This window comes from Scatophagus argus, chromosome 22 (genome assembly GCF_020382885.2).
Source record: "Scatophagus argus isolate fScaArg1 chromosome 22, fScaArg1.pri, whole genome shotgun sequence".
In the NCBI taxonomy this organism is placed as follows: Eukaryota; Metazoa; Chordata; class Actinopteri; family Scatophagidae; genus Scatophagus; species Scatophagus argus.
In genome coordinates, this window is record NC_058514.1 from 6,859,707 (window position 1) to 6,875,620 (window position 15,914).

The following is a 15,914-nucleotide window of genomic DNA, read 5'->3' on the forward strand; positions in this document are numbered from 1 at the left end:
GAAAATAGCGAAACATACATGTTACATTTTCCCAGAGCCTTGAAAACCTTTCTTTCCTGGTTTGAAGTGGGCAGGATTCAGTTTAACATGACTGAGCTGAAGCAGGTCCCAGGATTTCGATGAAACCTCAATAACATTTCTAGGTTTGATTGATTAACACCTTTTAGTTAAGTTTTAAATCCTTAAAGTAAATCCAAGTTTGTTTGTATTATTTTTTACAAAATCTGCCTGTGCCTGCGACCCTGACGGATAAGCGGTATAGAAAATGAATGAATGAATTTTTTCAAAATTTAGTTTCCGTTGGCTCTTATTTTGTCAGGAATAAATTTGTTCCACGGTCATTGTGACTACTCGATTGTGATTGGCTGCAGGATGTTATGTCCTTATAATGGACACCTACTAAGTACGTGCAATCAAACCGTTTGTTCAGAGCTCTAAATTAACGCGTTGGCCGCAGATTCCCTGGCATTAAAAAGGGACTGACGCTGAGTGCAGTCCTGCAGTGCCTCGTCCTCACCACACGGTGGCGACTGTAACACACAGCACATTGCCTCGCAGTGAACTCAGCCTGTAAACTGTGACATAAACTATCAATATTTCTCATTGTCGAGTCCTAAGATTTATGCTATTTACTGGAGTAGTGAACACCTTTACCCTTTTACTGGAACTTAAAATTACTTAATAATTAGTGTTCATAATTTTGGAACCACACCATATGCAGGATGATCGTCGATGTAGGTGCTCAGTCACCCGGGTCATGGTAGTTGAAGTGCTGGAAACCCAGAGGCTTTTTCAGCTCTGAGATTGAAGGGGAGGTCCAGCTTTTTAACTTCTCGTGGGGTTGTCACCTTAGGGTGCGGGATAATCCTTTTCAAATAGTCCGCAACCAGGAATGAACAGACTCCACATCCCAGACCCAGAAAAACTTGAATTTTTAAACCTAGTTTTCATGGGCTTTAAATTACTTTTTATATTAATCTTTGTGTATAAGTAATGTTCTAATTGATTAATCGATTGATAATTTGGCATATTTAAACTGAATATATTAGATTGTATGCCATTGCACATCCAGTCCAGCAGAGGGCAGTAAGTTTCTCTCAGCTTCTCTATCTCACGCCCTTTTCTAAAAAGATCGTTTAGTATTAAGATGTCTCACTCGGTTTCGTCCTATCGACGAGTGACAACAACCACAGTACGTTGCTCGGATTCGCCAGTCTGAACCCTTGGGGAACCGGGAAGTAGAAACTAAGTGGGATGTCTTCGACTTTCTTTCTCTCTGCAAACAGTCGTTCCTTTCCGCTCCACAGGAATGTACTCTGCACTGACGGGTCTAAACACTGGGCGAAGGTCTGCCAGTGACAGGCCGCAACATTTTTGTAAGTAATGCAGTCTGCTATCGTGCGAACGTGATAAAATACACATATGTAGTAGTAAAATCAGTATAGTGAATTATTAGGGAGGTTAGCTCTCGGGAGTTGCTGTATTTTCACCTGACATCTACATTTTTGGCTAACCTAACGTTAACTCGCTAGTGCAACGTTTTATGTGTATTTGAGTGATTCAAGTCAGTCAGTTTTCTCAGCTGTATCTTGTCAGAGGACCCCACACGGCTGCATGTTGGTTTATCTCATTGTACAGTCATGCATTAATGTTGACAACTGAGGTGGAGGTGGAGGTGGAGGCAGCGGTTAGCCTCATTTCCACCTCTGAACACGCCTCCATACATGATCTCTCACCTGTCGGGCTACCCCTGGACATTGTGGCTTATGACTGCATCTCTCAGAGGCAGGAATGAGACTCCCTCACCGCTGAGCTCAAGATGAGAGAGTGGTGGATTCATGTGAGTTTGATCTGCATCCCCCTGGTAGCCGTCTACCTGCACATCCCGCCCCCTCAGCTGTCACCTGCCCTGCAGAAGTGGCACAGCGCCGGGCAGGTCTTCCACTTCAGGGGCAGGGAGATCTTTTATAGAGGTATTTTGAACTGTCCTCCTCCACGGTTAATGTGTTAAATTACCTGCATGGGCTGCCTGAGTGGCGTGTTCAATCCTTTTAGCACCTGTTCTAGAGTTTCAGTCACGTCACGACCAGTTTTCAGTTTCATTGTGTAGGTGACTGTGCAGTCACAGTAAAGACTATCTTATCATATCAGTTGTCATGGACTTTTATATCTGCAGAACGACCTCTTGTGATTGCTGGCTTTAAATTGCACATAAGGAAGAACATGTGATATGATCGACAGCCCAAAGACAGCTCAGTTTCTCCGCTGCTGTTTCTGAGGTCAAGACTTCTGCTGTGTTATAAAACACTGCAAAGCAGCAAATCAAAAAATCATGAACTGATTATTTAAAATGTTGTCGGGTAATTGTCACGCAGACTGTTTGACTTATCATCAAAGTGTTTAATGAGACTTTTTCATCAGTACATTCCACACATTTCCTCTTTTTCTTATGAATATGTTTGATTCTCTGTTCTCCTCAAACCAGAGTCTTACGGTGCTTTGGGAACCTCTGATGTTGTCATTCTGCTCCATGGCTTCCCCACCTCCAGCTATGATTGGAGCAAGGTATGCATTGCGTGCCCTTTTATTTTTTACCTGTTCCTACATAAAACAGCCAGAGACTAAATCTGTATTATGTTTTTTTTTTTCCATGCAGATCTGGGAGCCACTCACCCAGCGCTTCCGTCGAGTCGTCGCGCTGGACTTCCTGGGTTTTGGCTTCAGTGACAAGCCAGTGAGTCAGATTTGTGCCGCTTTAAAATGTCCCCCTGGGAATCCATAACTGTGACAGCTGTGTTTATTTTACAGATTTATTTCCTTATCCATAACTCATTTTCTCCTGTGCCTGATCATCCCAGCGACCGCACAAGTACTCCATCTTCGAGCAGGCCAGTGTGGTGGAGGCCCTGGTGGCTCACTTGGGTCTGAGCAACCAGCGAGTGAATCTGGTGTCCCATGACTATGGGGACACTGTGGCCCTGGAGCTGCTGTACAGGTGCTTATGTGTGTGTGTGTGCCAGCAGTGTGTGCCAAAACAGAGTAAAATGAGGAAATTGCTAACCACTCCTCCCTTTTTGTGTTGTTGTTTCACCGTCCTGTGACCACACCAGGAGTGACCAAAATCGCACAGGTCACCTGACCTTCAACAGCCTGTGCCTTTCTAATGGAGGTACAGTGCAGTCTGTGTTCTTTGGTCGTGATTTCAGATTTGAATTAGAAATACTGTTTATTAATTTAGTACCAAAAATGATTATTGACAGCATTTTTGATCTTTAATTATTTAAGCCAAACTCATACATTTTTTGGATCTAATCTCTCAATTGTGAGGGTTTTCTGCTTTTAATATGATTGTAAATTGCTCGTCTTTGGTGTTTTTGTACTTTTGCACAGACAAAACAAGCCATTTGAATACTTCTCTTTCTACTTTTTGCAGCCTCACGTCAGAATGTTTGAGTTGGTTCTGTCACTTTGCCCAAATCTGATTGCTGTGTTGTGAATGTCGCAGACAGACAGTGCTGACACTTTTATTTCCAACAGGATTATTCCCAGAAACACATCACCCGCGGCTGCTGCAGATGGTGAGTCACCTTTGTTTTCTTCATCCGACGTTTCAGCTCATGTGGAATTATGTAGCGTGCAGCATAAGATTATTAAAAGCTGATGATGTCGTGCTGGATTTCGGGTTGTTTTGTTTCTAAAAGATTCTGAAGGACTCCAGTTTTCTGGCTCCAATTCTGACACGTCTCACCAACTATATGATCTTCCAAAAGGGGTAAGAGAACCAGAGCGCCCTTCCGAATCGGAGATGGAAACCAGTTTGTATATTTGTGAATACTCTTTTTCATTGTTGACATTGTTTTCCGTTTAACTGGTAGGATTGGAGACGTGTTTGGTCCGTACACGCAGCCCACAGACGCCGAGTTCTGGGACATGTGGACGGGTATACGCTACAACGATGGCAATTTAGTTATGGACAGGTGTGTGTGTGTGTGTGTGTCCCTGTGTGTTTGCATGCTTTGAGCTTAATTATCTTTGTTGCTGTTCACCTCTTTTTGATTTTTTGTTTTCTGCCTCTCTCAGTATTTTGCAGTTCATCAACCAGAGACTAAAACACAGAGATCGATGGGTGGGCGCACTCACCTCCACCTTCGTTCCACGTGAGTTCACAGTTGTATCAGGTATTGTGGTGTGTGTGTGTGTGTGTTAACAAATCAGAGGGAGGAAGTTCTGTAATTGCCAAACACTTCCTTAAAGTGTATTTAACTCCACTGCCTCGGTCATAGAGCCACTGATGCTAAGCTGCTTAGGCCTGCGGGGAGAAGCCTGGTAGTCCATCTGTGGTCTTGAGCTCAGGAGGGGGGAAGTGAGCGAACAGGCTTTAGCCAGGGTTTCCTCTGAATCACTTTATCACTGAGTAAATGCGAAAGACTGAAGGGTCAGGCGGTTAAGATAATAATGTAGAATTCTGCGTCACACAAATGAATGGTCCGACACTTTGGTCCAGATTGAAAGATCTCCACAACTATGGGACGAATGAAATTATGTAGATTCATGGTTCCGAGAGGATAAATCCTAAAGACTTTGCTGATCCCATAATCTTACTCAGGCGCCATCATCAAGTCAGAATTTCAATTAATCCAATATGACCAGATAACTGAAAAACTAATGACATTCCCTTACTTTAGCTATAATTAGCATGCTAACAAGCTAAATTGAGTTAGTCAAAACTGTAAATAGTATACCTGCTTGTAGCCTCTTGCATATACTGAAGTGCAAGAGTTCATATGTGAATTTATGATGTTTATATTGCATAGTCAGTCATTTGCAAAAATGAAATGGAGAAGAGAAAGAAAAGGTAAACATAGTAATGAGTACTTAAAGCTACTATAATCAGTGTTTTTGTATTAGCAGAAGGTGAGATGATGACATGGCGATAAACCCACAGATAATTATCACCCGACTCGCGGTTCACATCATGTAGTTTTATCATGTCTTAGTTTTTCTGCATTGTTACTTTAATGTTTTGACTCGCTCTCAAGCTCTGAATACCACTGAACACCACCTGCCCGGCAGCAGACAGACAAATTTAACAACCAGCTGGTGAACACAGTGGAGCGCTTCAGCAGCTAACGAGCCAGATATTCCTCATTGGTGTTAGTGTACACCAAAACAGAGCTAAAAGGAGAGTGAGTGTTTCATTTCTAATACTCCTGGTTGGTATTGTCAATTTTAAAATGAGCCGCCGTCCTTCGACACCTCCCTTTTGTTTTGCTCCTCCATTTCTCAGTGTTCCTCCCTCCATCTTGTCATCCCTCCTTGTCTTTCAGTGCACATGATCTACGGACCCCTGGACCCAGTCAACCCTCATCCCCAGTTCATCCGTCTTTACCAGTGAGTGTCCCCTTCTCTCATTCTTAAACCCTGATCAGATTACATTGAATACTCACTTAATGAGAAGAGATTGTAAGGGTAGTTTTAGAGATTATGTTAACTCTTTTTATTTTAGGAATAGCAAAGTTGAGCTGGACAACTTGCTGCAGATTTTATGAAAAGAGCCTTCACAAAGAGTGTTGTTTAACTAAGAATTTGTGATTTGATGTCCATGGATGTAACTTAGGGAAAAGAAGGTCACTCAAAAATGAAATAATGGTGGTATAAAATAAGTGTTATGTGAAAGAAAATGCGTATACACATTTGTAGATGAGTTTATGTTGTAATTTATTTTATTTTATTTTATTTTATTTTTTTTTATTTATTCATTTTTTTTATTTATTTTTTTTTTTTTATAAATACCCATCCCCTCTCTTCTGTCAAAATGGCCTGAAACCCTTATCAAAGTGTGGAGGAGATGGTGCAGGGGTAAAGAAAGGGGTTAGTGTTCAGAGGATTGTGGGTTCAAGTCCTGGTGGAGGTTGTTCTTAGATTTTGGTGATTTTTTTCAAAAAAAAGGCATTTTTCCCCTACAGGAAAAAAAAGGAAATCAAATTTCTTCTTCCTTACCCTCCTCTGAGCTCATTTGCACCCCTTGCTTCCTTGTCTTATCTTTGCCCGACCACCTGTTTTGGTTTGCCACCATCTTTGGGAATCTCGTTCGTTCTGTTTGCCTGGTCTGCTTTCTGTGATTCATTTGCTCACCCATTGTTTTGCCATCACGTGCAACTGGGAATCTCGTTCATTTGTTTTTGGGGTCCTTCCTCAAGGGTATCAGCCTTTTCTGTTTTCCGCCCTCCTTAGTTTTATGTTCAATTGGGAATCTCGTTCATCTTTTAGTCCCTCCACAGGGACTCAGTCTTGAACCGTCAGCTTCATGCATGAGAGGCGTATTGTCTTTCCGCTCCACCACCATCTTTCACACTTGCTTTAGCTTTGTTTGCTCTCATGAATTCAGCAGTGAGCGTTCAAGGGGACAAACAGGAAAAAACAAACAGGTCTTAGCTTGGATTTGAACCAACGACCTCTTGAACAAGAGCCCAATGCTCTATCCTCCAGGCCACAGAGGACGGTGTTGTAACGTTGACTTTTCTTTGTGTAATAGAACCATGTAGTTGGGAAGATGGACTAAATCTTGTATTTGCTGCAGCATACAAAAGTGTTCTGGGTTGGGGTTGAACCAACAATCTCTGGTACACAAGGTCAAGTTTCTTTCCGCTAGACCACAGAGGACGCTGAAGTGAGTTTAACTTAGTTTCATCTCATAGAGTCACGTAGTGAGTGTTGAAAGAGACAAATGGGAAAAAAATAAACAGGTTTCAGCTGGGATTTGAACTAATGACCTCTTGAATAAGAGCCCAATACCCTATCCTCTAGGCCATAGAGGACACTGCTGCAATGTTGACTTTGCTTTGTGTAATAGAATCATGTAGTCAGGAAGATGGCCTAAATGTTGTATTTGCTGCAGCATACAAAACATGTTACAGGCTGGATTTGAACCAACAACCTCTAAAAGAAGAAGTTGGTGACCTTTCCTCAAGACCACAGTAAGCAACTGTGGGAAACACCTTTTTTCTATGTGTCATTGAAATATGAAGTCAGGGACAAATTTTATATTTTGTTTTTGCAACTTGTTGAATGAAGGAATGCTGCAGTACATGAAAAAGCTCCAGCCTGGATTTGAACCAGTGACCTCCAGAACCTCCAGAAAAGAAAAAAAAAACAACAACTCACTTTTCCTCTGTGCCACCAAGAAACTCAGTATTGAAGCCATCTTTTCTTCATCTTATAGAATCTAGTCAGAAAGAGGGTTTGGTATTTATTTATTGTGAATGGAAGAAAAATATTGCAATACCCAAGTTTGTGTTTAAATGCATTTTCACATTCACGCAGAGTGTTTTCCTCTAGTTCAGATCCATAACAATGAAATGTTATGAGTATTGTTTCTAGTACAAACTGCTGCAATATAATTTGTAATTTCATACTGAACACGTGACATAACACAGTTTGATTCCAAATCTTCCTCTTATGTGTAGCATGGTCTCATTTATCTTGAATATGTATCTCACTCTCGTAGGAAGCTGGTCCAGAGGTCAACAGTCACCATTCTGGACGAACACATCAGTCACTACCCTCAGCTGGAAGATCCCACTGGCTTCCTGAATGCATACTTCAATTTTATTCATTCCTTCTGAAGGGAAACCAAATGCACCAGCTGTGTTCAAGAACCTGTACAAGCTGTTAGGCTCTTCAAAGTGATAAATGACCTTTCCTGATGATCGTAAGCAGAAGGAAAGCATCAGTTTGAAAGTTAATCATGAATGATGGGCTAATTTACCAGCATCAACTCCTGAAATGTCAATTACTGGCATTAGGAGACAAAATCGGAGCTAGAAGCATGATTAATTGTACTCATTGCAACTAATCTGAAGGTGAAGGTGTTAATTTTGAACACTCAGAGGAAGCATGATGTCGTGTGATTATTGAATTCATCTGTGGGATGCTGTTATTCATTTTCAGTTGGTCGAGTCCTGCAATGTGCTGCACTCTCAGTGAATTTTGATATGATTTTCTACATTTCTCTTGATGTTAATGAAAAAAACTAAATGTCAGCTTTTCTTCAAATAAAATTAGTTTTGTAAAAAAAAAAGAAAGTGTTTAAAAACTGGATGAATAAACAGTGATGTACTTTGATAGAATTTATTGAAGATTTGACAGAAGAATATTCTTACTGTGACGAAAAACGAGGACCAGCAGACAGTGTAAAGAAACAGTGAAGAAACACTTTTCCATTAATATTGTAATAAAACATTTGTTTTTTTGGGTTGGCTGTTGGTAGTATAATAATCACATACAATATCAGTATACATTAAATGTTAGAGCTGTGGAGAAGAACTAAGTGATGTCTCAGACAGATGAAAATGTCTCGTGGTTGCGTTGGCACGAGGCTGCATGGCGAGCCCTTTAGCCGACAGACGCCAGGATCACATCAACGACTGTCTCTTCGCTGCTGCGAACCGTCACCTGCATGGTGACGCCGTCAGCAAGCGCCAGGCGAGCGCGAACCAGCACGTCATGACCTCCTCGAAACACACCTGAGAGCAGAGGGAGGGAGAACCAATCAAACCACACCTGTCAGAACCTTAATTTACCAGGCATGTCAATTATTGAGGTACTACAATATACAATCCAGATTAAGAATGTATGAATGTATGAATGAGTATCATTTATAGAAAGGTATTTAATTAATTATGAAGATAAACGATAAAATCCATATTATTTCACTACTGTCCAATGAAGTCCATACAAAATTCTACTTAACCTGGAATCTGCTAAAATCCAAATTGGAATTTGGTTTCCAAAATCATGTTAAAAATTTACATGGGATACAACTTTACCTTGCATACAGGACAAACTTTCAATAGATTACATGGGTATAAAACAACTAGACTAAACATCTTCACATCCAACACCCACCAGCGAGGAAGAGGACATGAGAGTTCTTGTTTTCAGGAACTTTGTCTGACCGCTCACATGGCTGCATTCCCAGGAAGCTGATGATGTTACCCACAGCCTCTGTACAAGAAAACCACTGATTAGTCACATATTATATTACTGCAAAAACTAAACATTGCTTAACATACTGTATGCATATCTGGGAGTAGTTTTGTGAACCATTAGTGAATTATGTGCTTCCACTTTGATCTTTTAATTTTGAATAAATGCATTCCTGATTTCAGCCCTAACTTCTGGCTTCTGCGTACCCTCTAGAGTCCGTACAGATGCCAGAGCGAACGTCTCTTCCTTCTCAAATTCATCTCCCACTTCTTCCCAAGCTGCTCCAAAGTTTGGTTTCAAAACTTTCTGGATGTGGTCGGCAACTGTCACCTCCAAATCCTCCAGCTGAAACCAAGAGCACAGTGGCAGACAAAAACAAGAAGATTGAATGGTGAGGAGAGAAGAAGAGAGGGACACGACAGATAATGGACGGACGCTGTGATGTGCTGTTGAAACGTACCACATATTCATCATCGTAACCGTCATCGTCAGGCTCTCCTGTGTTGGGGTCGCAGTCTCTGACCAGGTACTTCATAGTACAACTAAATGTACAAGACACTGTGGACAGATGTGACACATATTAACCTAGCTGTCTTAAATCTTCTTTCAAACAATCAGTGCTGCTCACTATTTGCTGCTCAGAAGCTGTTTTGGACCTTGTGCTGCTCACTATTTGCTGCTCAGAAGCTTGTGCTACATGTTCAAGGCCTTCACATTTAGGCTGCTGAATAACTGAATCCTTTCAAGCCATTTTTACTGTCCCAATAATATCCCCACTGTTCCTACCAGCTGTGGGGTCGTCATCAGGCAGGCGGATCAGCGTGTAGGAGGAACCAGGCTGACTGTAGGGGAGGCTGGGGGCCGGGACGTAGTGTATCACCTCATAGGCCTCAGATGGCTCCATCTGCACTACGACCTGACACAAACAGTCACGGGATACATTCACTCAAATCTGTTGCCACGTTTTAATTTAACGACTAAAATCCTTGTGGTCAACATTTCTAGAATCTGCAGAAAAAATCCAAGTTGATAAAACAAAAAAGATCACGAAGCAAAATCCCTGCTACAAATCGCCTCTCAGCTGGTACCTTCTGCAGCAGCTGGTCATTCAGAGTGTTTGTGCAGTCGAACTGGAACACCATGTGCCTGGCGAATGTGTGTTTGATGCAGCGCACCACATATTCCGTCTCCGCCTCCGTCAGCTGCACCGGCTCGGAGGACTTGAAGAGTGGGCCGAGACCCTGAAACTCTGGGATGGCTGCCAGTTGTTCTGTCAACAAAGAAAAGGAAGACAAGACCGGTGTTTTATTAACTCCGTCAGGTATGGAGAACTGCCTAACTGCATCATTCTCATCTTGAATCTGATGAGAAACACCATTAAGAATCTTACCCTGATAAATATCCTGGCGTGATGGAGCCAGCTTTTCTGGTAATTTGCTGGTGGCAACAGGGGCAATTTCTGGGAAGAAAAAACAACATTAACAGACATTTAACTATCTGATTCCTGATCGTGACAGTTGAGTATAAAAGTAAAGAGTGCAGACTAATAAACAGCTAAGTGGTTGTACCTGTCTTCTGTTCTGTGATAGGAGTGGTGGCCAGAGGGACAGACTTCATGTCAAAAGGTTTCTCCGAGGGGTCCAGAGTGTACTGGTGCAGGGATTTCTCCAGGCCGGGGATGGAAACAGACAGTCCTGAGAGTAACAGATAGAAGGGGAAACGTTAACACCTGACATTTTTGACAAGCACCCACAAACTCTCCGAGTGTGTGTGTGTTTCTTCACCATTGAAGATGTAGGCAGCATTAAGAGCCTTCTGCTTCTGCTGCAGCACGTTCATGTAGAAAGTAGCTCTGTCGCGCACTTCATCATCACTGTCCATCATGCACCTACAAATACAGACACGTGTTAAAGTCACAGTACTTTACATATTCAAACGAAACGCAGGCATACGCAGTCACATGAGAAAAAAGAAAATAAACGAGTACCTCTGCATGAGAACCAGAACGCTCGGCAGCAGATCATCATTCTGAGCTCCAAATTTAGCCAAAGCACTGACTGCAGCTGAGGTTGGAGGAGGAAACAAATGTTTCAACTGGTTAGAAATGCCTTAAAACTAATCCCAGTAAGAGCAGTGCTGATGTAGACGCTCAGATGGTAGAGATCACCCTCTGGATTCATCAAAGGTTGAGATGTACTAAGTGTAACAGCTTAAAAAGCAGCCCAGTATCCCATTCGATCTCACCTGCACGAACAGCCTCGCTCTCCAGCACCACTCGGTTGAAGATGAAGCGGATGTACTTGGAAGGCTGGGGTGTGCGTGGGCCCTCTTTGCCCAGCAGGTGCAGGATCTTCGTGGCGAGGACCGTGTGCTCGCAGTCCTCGATGAACTCGCACAGGTGGGCCAAGCCCGTCTCTTTGCTCTCTGGGTTCTCCTCAATGATGCTGATGATGCAATCCACGATTGCCCGCTTGTACTCAAAACCACCCTGCAGGGAGACATGGCCGCTATGAGTTTTGTGCTCAAATTAGAACATAAACGCCACTGCAATATGCACTAAAGTTCAGAAATACATAATGATAATCACAACACTTTGACGTAAGACTTTGATAAGGAAGCTGCTCTGTAAGGCAAAGACCTAAGAGACCTATGATCAGCTTACATCATCCCTGAGCATGTTGGACAAGAAGTTCATCATGACGCTGTGCTTCCTGGGATACTTCTGGCACAGAGCACTGATGGCCTGCACCACCACCACCTGGAGTAAACAAACATCAGGGACAGAAAATAGAATAAAATAAGGGGATTTAAAAAAAAAAAAAAAAAAGAAAAAGGAGACAAAGCCACAAATGGAAATTAATCTTTTCTGGTCACATAAAAGTTGACACAATCTGGCACAATCATGACACAATCCCACACTTTCAACAAGTATTCTCTTATAATGCCAGCACAACATTCAGGCACAGGACAATGGCTCCCCTGTTACTGATGTACTGATGCATTTGCAACTAAATTTCTGTCCTCATTCAAAGTGTATTTGATGTTTTTTTTCTGATTTAAAACAGAAAACATTGTTTATCAGAGTAACAACACGTGTACCAGTGAAATTAAATGACGACAGAAGTGTCTGACCTTGAACTCGTCTGAGATCTCAGAAACAAATGAGGAGATCTGTTTCATGAGTCGGTCCACGCTGCTCTCACTGCCAGTCTTCAGCAGCGTGGTGATGGCCAGCGTGGCAATGCTGCGGTTCGAGTCGGTGATCAGGTTCTCCAAGTCCAAGTTGCACGCGGTCACGGCGGACGGATGTTTCATGGCCACCTGGGAGACACAAAGGAAATTTCAGTGCAGTTTATTCCCAGTTACACTCATTCAAACATAATAAGACAAGACACGTTGAGAGGAAATTAAGAGGGAAGCTGTACCTTATTGAGGGTCCTGACTGCAGCGTATCTCAAAGCTGCTTTGGGAGAGCTGCAGAAGAGCTGCAGGACTGCAGGAAGACAAACACATTTACAATGAGAATCATAAATGGTGGTTCATTTCACAGTACAGTACCTTAAACATAATGTCATTCTGTTCTTTCAGTCAGTAACACAGATGGAAACGAAACACAAATGAGGTGTGAGTAAACTGCTAACCAGAAACAGCAGGGGCCAGCTCCCTGGCAGTACAGTTGGGCATATGAACAATGGCAGAGGCAGCCTCATACACCACCATCTCATTCTTGTTCCTCAGGCAGCTCTCGATGAAGTCAAACAAGGGGCTGTCGTGACTGAGAACACAAAGACAGAAGACAAGACTGAAAACAACCTGAGATACCACAGATGATAACAGACAGATAAGCTGTGCTATGTGCCCGAATGTCCTTATGTGTCTCTTCTAGAGCTTCAGAGTGCTGCGGGTCTGCTCACCCTCCCTCTGTCTCATCCAGCAGTTTGCTGGCGATCCTGATGAGCATGCAGTAGGCAAAGGGAGACTTGAGACCAGACTTGGTGAACTTATTGAGCATCTTGGTGACGGCAAGACGGTCGTTCTTCCTGAGGTGATACAGCAGGCCCAGGGCATGGTACTGGAAGATGAGACACACACAAACAACAACTTGAAATTAAAGGGTTTTTTTTGTATGTCTCCAGTGGAGCAACTCCTCTACACATGCAAAAGATGGTTCAAAATAACATGAATCTCAAAGTCTTCATGCATGTCTGTGCTAATCACCTGGACCATGATGTTGTCACTGGAAGCAGCCTCCTGGGCTTCATTGACCCAGCGCTTCACCACATCGTAGCTCATCTTCACCATGTGCTGAACACACATAAACAGAAAGGATTTCACCCATCAGCAATGATATGATAACCAATTACACAACTTAATATCAATTATACTGAATTACAAAATATCAGGAGAATAAACTCTGAAAACCAGACCCAACTTAAAAAATTTATTAAATGAAAGATGAAATTGTGCTGTTTATTTACCAGAGAGGACACCAGGGCTGAGCTGGACACGCTGGGCACCTTGTCAACAATAGCCTGCTTCATGTATCGCTCAATGGCCTGCAGCATGGTGGTCTACGGAAAAGACAGGGGACAGTCAAACAATCCTTCTGTTTTTTAATTACAGGAATTAAATGATATATACAGACAGTTTTCTGTGTTGCGTGAGATGAAAAAACCGAGGATAAGAGGGGGAGACAGGACAACGAAGAAAACAGAATGAAGCAGCACTCACATCTGTAATCCTGCAGAGGGCTCTGATAGCAGGTCCTCGGTATACATCTTCCTTTCCCGTCATGTCTTTGGTCAGGCTGTAAAACACCACACAAGGTATAATTAAAGACACTGTGACCTCAAAAGAAAAAGAGCGATGACAAGCTGGTGGGTGTTGGATGTGAAGATGTTTAGTCTAGTTGTTTTATACCCATGTAATGTTGCAGAGTTTATAACAACATGAGGAAAATCTAATTTTGTCCATGCAGATCAGTGACTTAATATATCCTGGTGTTAGTGGATGATGAACAGCTGCCTTAAAACATAAATGTAAACAAAAACTCTAGACAAACTGTTAGAGAGGTACATCTACTCAGCCAAGAAGAGATGCATCCTGGGAGAGATATCAGTATTTTCCTAAACATGATACTCAAAGTCAGCGAACAGCATGGTACAAACCTGCTAGTGACAATGATGACATCCTCAGAGATGTTGGCCATCTCTTTGATGGTCAGGTAACACATCCTCCTTAGGGTTTGCTGGGAGAGAAAAAAGGGACCATATGTTTACAATACCTCAACTTGAACTCTACACTAATGCCATGCAGTTTGAGCTAAAAGAGAATGGAGTATCTAACCCATTCACCCATTGAATGAACTGATAATATCTTACATCATTAGACTGAAAGAGCCTGGTCATCGCAAAGAAGGCCTCCGTGGCCTCTGTGGTCCCAAAATGCTCTCCCTACATGAACAAAGACATCAGAGTGAGAGAGTTAAGATGTTACAGCGTACAGACACCCATCTGACAAATACTAATAAAGGGTTACTTTAGGTCTTTGTCAAACAACTTTTTACCTGGTTGAGGAGGTAGATAATCTTCGTGAGAATGTGGAGGCATCTTCTTGGGTTGATAGGAGTCTCATTGAAGATGCGCGCCTGTCAGCAAAAACAAAAATCTTATTTCATTGCAGGGTTTAGGATATTGTTTTCCTGGCTCCTACTTTTCGTCTCACAGAAATGCAGGATATTTTTGACATAAGCTCAAATGCAACTTTACCTCCTGCAACACGGCACTCTTCTCCAGATGCTGGAAAGGGTTCGACCCACTTCCTAAATGTCAAAACGGTAGGGTCAGACGTGTGTGCATTTAAATCTTGTCATGTACCTTTACTGAACTTCCAAAGGTAACACACGTAAAGTTGACGTCAGCCAACTAAAAACACGCATGTAACTTTGCAGACAGATCTTGTTTAAATCAAGACATCAGTGCAACAAGATTCATCCATCTCTATTTCGATCTCATGTTCAGGGAGGACACGTCTATTAAGTGCAAAACTAACATCACAACATCCAGCTGACACTACCCTAGCTTACAATGCTAACGTTCAACAGCGCAGGTACTGGCATTATTGTGGCAGCAAATAAAAGAAAAAATGTTAATGCAATTGCCAATTGAGTTATAAGTGACTCTAAAGGCCTTCTACACGTATACCAACACAAATAACATGCAGGCCACCGTTAACGACCAGGTTAATTCATCGTGACAGCTATTGCTAACTTTAGCCAGTCGACTAACTGTAACAGGCTAGCCCCTATTAGCTTCAACGGTGTCAAACGTAAAACACAATTTTCATTTTTCCAGCGATGTCTCTATCCACTGTAACAACTATCGGATCTTACCAGACTCCTCGTCCTTCTTATCAAACTTTTTAATCATTTTATTGGAATGAAGTTGACGGACGAGGGCAATAGATGCTCTCAACCTCGATCATAAGAGAAGCTACTTCCACGTAGCCGAAATGAAAAATATCTTCCTGTTGAAACGGCCACGTCAACGGAACATACGTCAGAAACGTTTCACGTCAATCCGAAAGGGGGCGCTGCTAACGAGTTTATAGTACAACAATTCACGAAAAAATAATGAATGACTTCTACTCTTCATTGAAATTTTAAGATTAGGATTTGGCTCTGAGAACAACGATCTTATTTTCTCTAAAGGTGATACTGAAACTGCAGAGATTCTATTTGTTTCATGCTTTCAGTTTATGGCATTGAACGAATGCGTTCATGGGGATAAGGTCATCAGTGTTATTCTTGGCGTCCTTTAATAAGACACAAAATTTCATGTAATGCTTAATGTTCAACCTCATTTCATAAGGATAAATTTATTAAGACCCCACCCACTTTCTCGTGCTGCTAGCATGAAATTCAACCC

At 42.2% G+C, this 15,914-nt stretch overlaps 2 protein-coding genes across 2 annotated transcripts; one reads left to right on the plus strand and one right to left on the minus strand.

Moving 5' to 3' along the window:
* The first annotated feature begins 1,220 nt into the window (after positions 1-1,220).
* On the plus strand, positions 1,221-8,260 carry mest. The gene is made up of 12 exons (XM_046379259.1): positions 1,221-1,376; positions 1,784-1,973; positions 2,486-2,565; positions 2,657-2,734; positions 2,859-2,995; positions 3,111-3,169; positions 3,538-3,578; positions 3,702-3,772; positions 3,876-3,977; positions 4,081-4,157; positions 5,328-5,391; positions 7,508-8,260. The coding sequence occupies exons 2-12, from the start codon at positions 1,820-1,822 to the stop codon at positions 7,623-7,625; spliced, it is 981 nt and encodes a 326-aa protein (XP_046235215.1). The 5' UTR covers positions 1,221-1,376; positions 1,784-1,819; the 3' UTR covers positions 7,626-8,260.
* On the minus strand, positions 8,117-15,532 carry copg2 (COPI coat complex subunit gamma 2). Its single transcript, XM_046379258.1, has 24 exons — positions 15,380-15,532; positions 14,757-14,809; positions 14,555-14,635; positions 14,370-14,441; positions 14,157-14,236; positions 13,720-13,795; positions 13,467-13,559; positions 13,207-13,293; positions 12,903-13,060; positions 12,630-12,763; positions 12,414-12,481; positions 12,121-12,309; positions 11,651-11,746; positions 11,233-11,476; positions 10,976-11,051; positions 10,773-10,876; positions 10,557-10,682; positions 10,379-10,447; positions 10,077-10,258; positions 9,775-9,904; positions 9,449-9,546; positions 9,195-9,333; positions 8,908-9,006; positions 8,117-8,525 (listed from the first exon to the last, which is right to left on the minus strand). The coding sequence occupies exons 1-24, from the start codon at positions 15,414-15,416 to the stop codon at positions 8,395-8,397; spliced, it is 2,622 nt and encodes an 873-aa protein (XP_046235214.1). The 5' UTR covers positions 15,417-15,532; the 3' UTR covers positions 8,117-8,394.
* Between the last annotated feature and the right edge of the window lie 382 nt (positions 15,533-15,914).